The 12,309-nt window shown below is 40.2% G+C and overlaps 1 protein-coding gene across 1 annotated transcript in view; it reads right to left on the minus strand.

The window, feature by feature from the left end:
* The window catches only part of LOC309556008 (histone deacetylase 9-like), a 903,604-nt gene that overhangs the window by 344,353 nt on the left and 546,942 nt on the right, over window positions 1-12,309 (minus strand). Inside the window, exon 4 of the mRNA XM_082258269.1 lies at window positions 3,510-3,572. Coding sequence (XP_082114395.1) covers window positions 3,510-3,572 — 63 coding nt within the window. The remainder of the gene's footprint in view (window positions 1-3,509; window positions 3,573-12,309) is intronic.

Genomic DNA, 12,309 nt, shown 5'->3' on the forward strand with positions numbered 1-12,309 from the left:
ACACAATGCTTACCCCTAAAAACAAAACAAACCAAATACACTATATTGTATTGCAATAAACTGCTGGTCCAGCTTATATTGTTTCTTTTTTTTTTGCCTTCAACGCAGATGACAGCTTTGGTAAGAAATTTGCAAATTTTGCCTGCATACTTTTCTGCTACCACATGTGAAAACCAAATGTTCTCTTCTACAAGATGAGGTAACATCCTAAAAAAACTTCTAACATATTCTATTTATGAACCTACACGTTTTAAAAGTCAATGTCAAACACCACTTCCTGTCTAAACAGAGGTTAATAAAATAAAAAGTCCTACAAAGTTGATTACTAACATGGTAAAGCTCTTAGTATGTAAAGTAACAGAGGCAATTCAAGTAACAACTCTCTGCAAAAGATTAGATACTTGTCGACCAGTCTAGACATTCTCAGCTCAGTCAGGTGATGATCACTTTGTCTATGGATATATTCACAATACAATACATTTTTTTCTTGACTAAAGGTCACTAAAAGGAGTTACAATGGATTATTCCTTTCAATCGCTAGGGTTCTACATGAAAAGGCTGTTGTGGACGATGCCCACTTAGTCCACAGACATGCATGCTCATCAACTTTCTATGCACTTGACTGCAAGTAAAAAAAGGGTTTATAGCTGAACTACTCACACTCATGCAACCTCTACCTATAATCTGCGGTTAGCTACAATCATCTAAGGCAGTGGTCCTCAACTCCGGTCCTCGGGGCCCACTAACAGGCCAGGTTTGCAAGATAACTAAATTACATCACAGGTGATCTCATTTGCTGCTCAGTGATTGCAGTATTCTAGTCTGCATCACCGCAAGGTAATACCTAAAATCTGGCCTGTTAGTGGGCCCCGAGGACCGGAGTTGAGGACCACTGATCTAAGGGGTCAACCAGCAGCCTCTACAAGGGAAGCACCTAATGCAAACACTACTCTGGTCTTGTAAAGTTAGGGCCATTTAGGACCTGCTTAGGGGTAGGGTTGTTGTCATTTCATCCCATTAAGCCTGAACACATATGAATTACATTCTGAGGCTAATTTAATGCAGATAAGGCACTAAGTGAGTTTAATTTCCACCTTAATTAGCCACAGAGCCTGTGTAATTCATATGTGTTCAGTTTTAAAAGAATGAGGTGGCAACCCCATCTAGGGGGCAATATTGAACCTTCAGGAGCATCAGATCAAGCAATCAATTAGTGTTTCATCTCCTATGGAAATGAAAGAATTCGAGTTTCACTATAGGGGGAGGATCAACATAGAGAAATCTGTCATTTTTTAGTGTTGATCTAATGGCACATTTTCTTTGGTCCAAATCAACAATGCCATTACACAAGTTCGATGAGTTGCACCAGTCATGCCAAACCACTTTTAAAATGATATGCAACAGTTTCTATTAATGTTTCCTAAAATAATTAAGTACCTGCACTAACGTTCTACTTTAAAAATAGTTCTAAAATGTACACCATTACCACAGTGGTGTAAATAATGTAGTGAAGAGGTGCAAACAGTGAAGAGCGGCTCTGCAGAAGGGAGAGGAGAGGTGGATGTGTATGGACAGACAGCACACCATCATTATTCAATAAATTAACAAATTGCTGTGCTACAATTATATTTGGCACATAACAGCTAAATAAGTGTGCATATATTAATTGAGCATACATTTCACTGTGGGGTTGATTTACTAAAACTGGAGAGTGAAAAATCTGGTGCTGCTCAGTATAGAAACCATCCAGGTTTTTATTTTTCAAAGCCTAATTGAACAAGCTGAAATAAGAAGCTGATTGGCTAACATGCACAGCTGTACCAGATTTTGCACTCTCCAGTTTTAGTAAATCAACCCCTATACGTTCATCTTTGTTAATCCCCAGTATGTTGTGTGACACCTGTATCTATTGACCAGGTTGCAGAACAGAATATAGTGGGTCTCAGTGGTAAGGGGTTGGTTTTTAGACACCTGTCCACCCTCAAACTCATTGCTGCACCTATGGCCATCTAGTACAATATTGGCCTGTATAAGCCAAGTCAACATTCTTAAATAATTGTACTGAGCAGTATACAAATTGTGTTAAAAAACTGCATAAGTATATCAAATTAAACCTCTTTAATTAACACACTCCATATGTATTAGAATTTTGCTTTTATTTGAATGAATGCTAACCAATTACAATGATATAGTGGAGTCAGCTTTATTTTCACACTATAACAGTCAGAGACTCTGTCCAGACTGCATACAGTATTGTGTCTGATAATTCCACCCGTCACTTTACAACTGATCTCCAAGTGTTACGTGTCAGAGTTGTACTAATTCAGTGACAACACACATCATTTCTAAAATGGAATTGGACACATGTTTACGTGTATCACAGACAGCGGAGTCCTGCTTAATCTGCATCACTGTTTAGAATATTATTAAAACGAAGATGAGAGACCCAACAGGTTGGCAGACCTGAAAACCCAACTGTAGAAAACTTGTGGTCAGAGTTCACAAAGGATACAGAAACCAATGCAGAACCCAACCTACTGGTATCTGCCTAGTACATAAATATCTGTTTAGGGAGGGCTGATTATTTAAATATGAGGCCTGGCAGTCCTCCTCGTATTCAAATAGCCTATGTGCCAAATACTACTCCAATACATCCCAAAGCAAAGTGACTCTCTAAACCATATAGAGCTTAGTAGTGACTGAATATGTTAACCAGTATTGATATTCACTTTGTATTTAAAGGCTGAGCTGCTGCCCATATTGATCTGATACAATTTGTTTTACAGTAAAATGTTTTACAACAATTCAGATATATTGGGCAGACTAGATGGGCCAAATGGTTCTTATCTGCCGACACATTCTATGTTTCTATGTTTCTATAATACTGTATATGATGTGAGCACAGCTTCTATACATTGTACTAGATATATCTCTTCAGTGATAACGTTCTTTGGTCTTTTCCCATGGATCAGTCATGTTTAAATTAATTCATGATCCCCGCAGGGCACAGGCAAAGGTAGAAATCTATAAATAGGTGTATGATGATAAAAGAACGCGATGTAGTGTGGACAAGATTCCATACAGCTAAGCTATGCTAGCCACATACATGCACAAACCTATGGAAGAGGCATATTAAGTATATGCGTATAGAAATATATATACGTTTCCGAGTGTATATACCATATATATATAAGCACATATATAGTATAATTAGTAAACACATACACAATTAAATAGAATCTGTGTTTATAAATATATGCATGCATAGAAATATAATATGACATAAATAATTGATATATGTACACATGTATATGTGATAAAATACATCTATGTTACAGCAAACTGTACATGATATCACGTAGCACAATCAAAGGAAATAAATCCTATATGAGGTGTAGAACAGTGGAGTAGATCAGGGAAAGCCCTCATTAAAGGGCAGTTGTTTGTCTTTATTAATGACAAGTTGACAGGCAATGAGTGTCATGCCACCATGCAGAGGAACCCCTTACCTGGGCTGATCATGCTGTGCATTCTGTGCTGTGCCAGGAGCTTCTCCCGTCCAGAGACCCCATCTGAAGAAAAACATGATTCACTCTCATAAATTGTCTGCAGCATATTCCAATCACTCTCTAGTTCAGACACATGAAAGCTTCATCACTCTTCTGTACGGAAGCGACCCTTCAGCAGTCTTAACTCCTCCACAGGGGGAGGAGGCAGTGATACACACTTTGACAATTATTCCATTTTTCTACACATATTTACTGTGCTAAGTACTCTAGAATACAGAGAAGGGTGTAGATGTTGCTCCCCCCCCTCTCTCTGCACAAGCTCTGCCAATAGCAAGGAGCTGTCAGTGTCAAGTGTACCTTGCCTTTAAGCCAGGGTGCCCTGACAGCAGGTGCAACAGGAGATCTGTGCAGGCTTTTCTCTTACAATCAATAAAAAAAAAGAAAAAAGAAAAAAGGAGAAGTCAAGCGTGTTCCTTTTTTAAAAAATGACAGTAAAGGAAAGGTGAAGGATTCTGAGGAAATGTCAGTCCTGTCCTGCGTCCTGCTATATCTGCCTTTTCCTCTCTGCATCTGCCTCCTGTGCTTCCTCTCTCACTCTCTGTCTCTCTCACTAAAGTTGGCTATAGCTGGTGATAACTCATTTGCATGTGAATCAACAACAGCGTGGCCCACAGGGTACAAAAATAGAACAATGGCTGGCCTGAGCCAAAAATAGGTCAAGCAGGGCCGAGTGATCGGAGCCTACATTAATGTACTTAAAAATATCACAGCAAACACAGCTGTCTGTCCCTCTTAAGAAAAAAAATTCTGTCAGTCTTTCAGTCTTCAGAGGTTCAAAGTAATTATTAACCTTTTACCACCAGCAAATGTACATATGTTCACGCTATGATCATCTTAACATGCACATGTGTGTGTGTATATATATATATATATATATATATATATAGAGAGAGAGAGAGAGAGAGAGAGAGAGAGAGAGAGAGAGGAAGAGAATATATGGAAATATATATATAGAATGAGAGAGAAAGTAAAATTCTGTATAACATTATATACTATATATATATATATATATATATATATATATATATATATATATATATATATATATATATATACATATATATAGTAGAGATGAGTCACCGCACACACTTGTAGGTGTATTGGCCCAGGAGCAATCTATGATAAAAAGTACATAGAATATGCAGCAGATAGTAGGTGCACTCAACCCACTGCACCTACTATCTTAGATCTATATATATATATATATATATATATATATATATGTGTGTGTACATGAGAATGGCAGCGCATAAACACACCAGGAAGCAAAGGATTAAAAAGGCAGGTGGACTTCCAGTGGAAAACGGGTTAACAGTTTATTGGTAATGGGGACCAAGAAAAGAAGTACATAAAATGCTTACATCACCCTGGACTGGAGTGGACAATGTAAAATAGTGAGTGTACAGCTTGTATAACAGTGTAAATTTGCTGTCCCCTCAAAATAACTTAACACACATCCATTAATGTCTAAAACCGCTGGCAACAAAAGTGAGTACACCCCTAAGTATAGATGTCCAAATTGGGCCCAATTAGCCATTTTCCCTCCCCGGTGTCATGTGATTCGTTATGCCTCGTACACACGCATCGATTATTGGCCGGGAATTTTCGGCCAACGTCCGATCGTCCGATTTTCAGCTTGTTAGTATGATGCTTCCGACAACCGACTCCGACTTTTCGGCCGAAAAAAATTTGGTGTGCAGACTATAAAATTTTTGTTGGCAGTCAACACAACGGCTGATTTTCCGTCAGTCAGTACAGATTTCAGCAGACAAAAATCTGATGAGCAAGACTGGGCATGCTCAGAGAAGAAAAAACACACGGAAAGTAAACCAGCACATGACATCACTTCTGAAGTAGATTTTTGTTGGCCGAGAAAATTCGTGTGCAGTCTAGGCACATTCCAACCAACAAAACACCACTCTGGACAAAAGTCGGACGATCGTTCAGCCGATAATCGTTGCGTGTGTATGAGGCATTAGGGTTACATGGTCTCAAGTGTGAATGGGTGCAGGTGTGTTAAATGTGGTGTTATCGCTCTCACTCTCTCATACTGGTCACTGGAAGTTCAAAATGACACCTCATGGCAAAGAACTCTCTGAAGGATCTGAAAAAAAGAATTGTTACTCTACATGAAGATGGCCTCTATAAGAATATTGCAAAAACTCTGAAACTGAGCTGCAGCATGGTGGCCAAGCCCATACAGCGGTTTAACAGGACAGGTTCCACTCAGAACAGGCCTCGCCATGGTCGATCAAAGAAGTTGAGTGCACATGCTCAGTGTCATATCCAGATAATGTCTTTGGGAAATAGACGTATGAGTGCTGCCAGAGGTTAAAGGGGTGGGGAGTCAGCCTGTCGGTGCTCAGACCATACGCCGCACACTGCATCAAATTGGTCTACCTGGCTGTCGTCCCAGAAGGAAGCCTCTTCTAAAGATGATGCACAAGAAAGCCCGCAAACAGTTTGCTGAAGACAAGCAGACTAAGGACATGAATTACTGGAACCATTACCGGTGGTCTGATGAGACCAAGATAAACTAATTGGTTTAGATGGTGCCAAGTGTGTGTGTCGGCAACCAGGTGGGGAGTACAAAGACAAGTGTGTCTTGCCTACAGTCAAGCATGGTGGCGGGAGTGTCATGGTCTGGGGCTGCATGAGTGCGGCCGACACTGGGGAGCTACAGTTCATTGAGGGAACCATGAGTGCCAACATGTACTGTGACATACTGATGCAGAGAATGATCCCCTCTCTTTGGAGACTGGGCTGCAGGGCAGTATTCCAACATGATAACAACCCAAAATAGACCTCCAAGACAACCACTGCCTTGCTAAAGAAGCTGAGGGTAAAGGTGATGGATTGGCCAAGCATGTCTCCAGACCTAAATCCTATTGCGCATTTATGGGGTATCCTCAAACGGACGTTGGAGGAGCGCAAGTTTTCTAACATCTACCAGCTCAGTACAATGTTATACAAGCTGTACACTTACTACTTTACATTGTAGCAAAGTGTAATTTCTTCAGTATTGTCACATAAAAAGATATAATAAAATATTTACAAAAATGTGAGGGGTGTACACACTTTAGTCAGATACTGTATATATATATATATATATATATATATATATATATATATATATATGTACAGTATTTGTATAATGAGATAGATGGATACATAGATAGATAGATAGATAGATAGATAGATAGATAGATAGATAGATAGATAGATAGATAGATAGATAGATAGATAGATAGATAGATAGATAGATAGATAGATAGATAGATAGATAGATAGATAGATAGATAGATAGAGGAACCCAAGGCATTCCTCATTGGTCTCTGGCCCCGCGGCACAGGCATCTTTAGTGGAGGAAACCCGCTGTTACTCACTGCATGAGCCGCGCTGCGCTTTGAGAATGGTCCCACAGCCTTCGGGGGACCTGACACGTGTCCCAGAAGGTTGTGGGCAAAGGTGGGGGAAGGAGGGGTGGCAAACGTTTGCTCATATCACCTAGGTGAAACCAGATACCTGCCCCATCCCCAACAAAAAAAACTGTCCAGAGGTGGTAAAGGAGAAAGGGGGGGGGAGGCAGAGAAGCAGAACTTTTGTTTGAAGTTCTGCTTTAATCACATTATATATTATATACTGCTAAAAATAGAAATGAAAAGGCCACTATCATAAAACATGTAGTATTCTGATAACTGTAAGTAGTTAACCCATGAAATGACAGCATATATGTATTATTTCAAATACCCTGCAATATCTAGGAGTTGGGACAAAATTATAACACTGCTTGTCACAGTCACCTTTTATACACATGGGTTAAAAAAAATGAACGTTCAAGGTCCTAGTGATAGGGTTTATGTACACAAGGGTGGTTTTTCTGCTTTAGAAGCATGGTTTAGCCATTCCACATTTACTTCAATGGCGGAGTGTGGAAGCTGTGTTTGACCTTCTGTGATTTGTGTTTGTTTGGATGCAGCATGTCCTATTGTGGAGCATTTGCATTGCAGGCAATGCAGGTCAGACACAGCCTTTTGCTGCATTTTATACTTGACAACAGCCGTCTATTGTTTGTCCAACCCTATTAATGTCACTGGACCTCTAAGTCTGTGCGCAAATGCTAGACAAAAAAATAAATGTTGGTATATAAGATAAAAAAAAAACAATTTAATATACGTATAAAGTAGATACAGTTATCATGATACAATTTTTCTGCAATAATCGCCCACTAAGGCATAGTTCAGAGATAATGACAATCTGCTGAATTTACACGGCATCGTTGTGTCTGTACAATATGGAAAAATGACTAATTGATTCCATGAAGAATTGGCAATAAAGTTTTTCCTCATTATGACTCTTTAGGGAAGAGAGGAAATCTGTGCACATACAACTTAAGAACCAGCATATACGTCTTCGTTGTTTAGGAGGCTTCACAGTCATCACTGAAAGGAGTACTGAAATTTTAAAAACAATCTTGTGCAAAACGATATCAATCACTGACAGATCTGCTATGATTCTTAGACTTCTTCTTGGTCAACCTATTTAGCCAACAAGATTACACATATCCCACTGCCGCTAACAATTCCAGCTTGGAAAAAAAACTACATATGAGGTAATGAGCTGCTCTAAATATTTGCATCCCAAGAGAAAAATGCATTGTTCATATATAATATGTGCCCAACGTTCAACAGTGCAAAAATATATTAATTACCAACACTTCTTCATGCCTTGGCATAAAAACGGTCACTTCTCTGGTTGGTCAATTCAGTTCAGATAAAGAAAAGCCACTAATTTACTCCAGAAATGTATGTGAACTTCACGGACCTTCATAAATCATCGCTCCTAGGAACAGTGTATACCCAAGACACATGGCTCTACCATCCATTACTAAGTGACCTAATAAAGGCTATATTTATAATAAGTGCCATTGCCGGTAATACATGAAGATCTAATGGGGGCAGGGGTCACAGAGACTGTAAACAGGCCCATGTTCCTTGGGGGATGTAAGCTCCCCATGTCAGCCGCTTTTTATCAACCACTGGAAAGGGCATAGACGTGAGATGAGCGTCATCAGGATGATTTTACCCACATCATGTGAAAACTGCTTGTCTAGAGGAACTATTTGACCTGTGTAGGCATATCCTTGCCAACCAATCTCTTGGGAGATATTAATGGCCCTTTTGGATTCCAGTTGTTGGCCACACCAGTTATTCCTTGATTGTACAATCTGTGCGCGGTCTCCTTTACAATTTGTATGAGGACCTACCTAAGCAATGTATTCTATTTATGGTATATACATTCAGATTGGTGCTTGAACTATGTGGGAGTTGATAACTCAAAAGAAGAGTGTATAATTAGCATTATATGGCCAGTTTATGTCTATGATAACTTTAAGGGTAACTTTAAGGCTTGCTTCACACTCCTGTGACTTAGGATCCAACTTGTGAGACCCAAAGTTACGAAATCTCTTTGAGAGTTGTTCCAAGTGACACTACCGAAGTTGCTGCGACTTCAGAAAAGGTTCCTGCACTACTTTGATGCAACTTTGATGCAGCTTCAGTGCCAGAGAGTGTAAAAGTCGTATTAAAGTCACATCAAAGTCGTATAAAATTCGCACTCCAAAGTTGCACTGAAAACTGCGTGACTTTTGAGTCAGCTAGTGTGAAACAAGCCTAAAAAAAAAAAAAAAAAAAAGCGTATGCAGTTGGTATACAAGCCATGTTGTCATTTAATGAACTGTTTTTGGATGAAATGGGGTGGGGGGCAGGAAAAACTGCACTTCAGCCATTCATTTGAAAGAGCCCTAACATGCAAGTCAAGTTTTAAGCCTCATGCACACTGAACATTTTTGCAGCTTCTAGGAGTATCTGGCATTTACATCAGATGCAGTCCGCTGCATTTTTAATCAGTATTTTATTTGTATTTCAATGCCCCTAGTTCACACCAGTGGGGTAGGTTCCAGTGCAGTCAACAAAAGTAGAGCCTGCTGCATTTTTACATATAGAACGCATCTGGAACACAACAAAACGCATGTAAATGGACCAGAATGCATGTAAACACACCAAAAATGCATACTAACCTAAGATTATTCAAGTATCAGAATAAAAAAATAGAAAAAAACACACTGATAGGCAATAAAAATGCATCAAAAGCGTGTGTAAAGGTATATGTAAAAATACATCAGGAACGCAGAAATTGTGGTATGAACCAGCCCGAAGAGTGCACAAGCTGATTACAATGAACCAAACCAGACCCTCCTATTTAGATTCAGTCTGCAAAAAGCCATGGTGAAACAAATAGCTATTTCTTCAGAGCAACCAAAGGTAGAACTCTGCTACACAGTTTAACATCCCTGCCATGCACATTGATCACCCAGAGGGGACTGCTTTTTTCTCCACAAAAGAGGAGTTACTCTTTAATTGACTTCTAACGCCTAAACATTTTTTACCTTAATGCATTCCCTGCATTAGGTAAAAAATATTTAGGTATCATTATCACCCCCACCCCTTGCTTATACTTACCTGAGTCCTCACTTGATCCAGTGCTCTGCCCATCTGCAGTGGCTCTGTCTCTGTCTTTCCCCACTCTCACAGACTTGTTGAGGCAGTGGAAGCCAATGGCTCACACTACTGTCAGTCAAATCCTTTGACGAGGGAGCGGGGCTGAACTGTGCTATGTGTGTCTATGGATGCAGGCAGGGTGGCTCAGGATCGAGCTCACAGGTGTGCCACCATAGGAAGCATCTTCCTTTAGTGGCACACTGAGAAAAGTTGGAGCCTGAAGCACCAGCAGAGGACCCAAGAAAAGGAGATTTGGGGCCCCTCTATGCAATTCCATTGCACTACACTTTTCACTTTAAAGGAGAAGTATAGCCAAAGCTCATTTGGCTCTACTTCTTCAATGGATCACAGGAGTGCAGTTCATTTTGCACTCCTGTGACTCATTTTCAGCTGACAGCAGGTTGAAGTTCGCTGTCGGCTGACATCACAGCGCCGGTCCAGGCTTGGGAAAGATCATAACCATAGGTTTGGGACCTGCCCACATGCCTGGACTGGTACCCAGCCTAGCTGCCCCCTCCACAACCCAGAGCTCCATGAGTGAGGGGGGAGGTGCAGTGCAGACAGACAGTCACCAGCTCTCTGCTTAGGGAGCTCTGAGAACCAAGCAATCGGCGGTGTTTGATCGCTCACCTCTCAGTCTTAGAGCCGGCGGGGGACAGATGCAGCATCGGACGGCATCTGACGCATGATGTTTGGAGCTAGGAAAGAATAATTTTAAACAAAAAAACATTCCCATACTTCTCTTTTAAATCTGTATTTTCTTGAAGCATATACTGTACATAATTTTTCCATCAGTCTTAAACAGAGCTGTGCATAGCATGCAAGACCGCTCTTTAACACAATAGAAAATAATGACTACAACAAAGAACAGCAAGCAAAAGTCAAATAACATGTAATAATAATAATATATGATTTTAGTAAGGCCTCTATCCAAGGTAAAGACTCGGGTGTTCATTTCAGAGTGTGTGGCTTTCATTAGAAATCATATAGTGATATCCAGATTAAACCTGCAGCATAGAAGTCCCCAAACAACACCACCCTGTCAACAAGTCAGATTGCAAATTACAGGCTGTGGAACGCTGTACATAAAAACATGTATGCGCTGTGCGTCTCCCCCACACAAATTGCATGCTAAGTACGTGACAAAAAACGTATGTCATCATCTTGTCTCCTCACTCAGGCAGGCACTGCTAGGAGAGTATCAGATATTTATCAAGCCAGTGCAAGCAAAAGCACAGGATGGCCTCTTCTTATGTGATTTGGGTGCATGCAAACCGTGAATGATAATTCTGAGCTTAATCTTTCTAGGAAATTATATGACACAAAAATGACTCATGCTTGCATGGGCTGAATGCAAAGATCTCTGGTTCTGTGCTTTAAAGAAATGCTAAAATTAGCAAACAAATATCTGTATTCAAGATGTTACAATGGCTACAGTCTACCTGTTGATGTGCCACCCCTACAATGTATGTTGCTTCATGTAACAAAAAGTCAGCGCGCTAATTGGCCAGAGTCAATCATCTGGTCCGGCGGACGCAATGCTTGCCGGCCACCCAGGATCGATCCATGGAGACAGAACAGTGGCCTGCCGATATAAACAAAGCAGACCGCTGTTCTGTCAGTGATGAAGACAGGGATCCTGTGTTCCTCCTTTTTTAGAAACACAGGTCTTTGCGTTCATCCAGTGAGTCGATCCTCCACACAGTTAGAAAGCATCACCTAGGGACACACTTAGCCCTTTGGTCACCCCTGGTGTTAACCCCTTTCCTGCCAGTGTCATTAGTACAGTAACAGTGCATATTTTTAGAACTGATTACTGTATTGGTGTCACTGGTCCCCCCCAAAAGTGTCAGTTAGGTGTCTGATCTGTCTGCCAAAATGTGGTAGTCCCGCTAAAAATCACTGATAGCCACCATTACTAGTAAAAAAAATAAAAATGACACAGATCTATCCCTGAATGGTAATGGTGTTTTCTTTTTTTTTTTTTCCAAAAAGATAATGGTGTTTTCATGCTGTATATTCTTCTCTATTTTTCATGTAGCTATTCTTAATTTATAGTCATAACATCTTGTTTGTTTGGTTATGTCTGACTCTGCAGAAATAGTTGCACATAAGAACATCTTGATTGGTAAATTTGTTATGGGAATAGTTTAAATTTGTGTAGTATGCCAAAAAGTATC

This window comes from Pelophylax lessonae (genome assembly GCF_965119305.1).
Source record: "Pelophylax lessonae genome assembly, chromosome: 5".
NCBI lineage: Eukaryota > Metazoa > Chordata > Amphibia > Anura > Ranidae > Pelophylax > Pelophylax lessonae.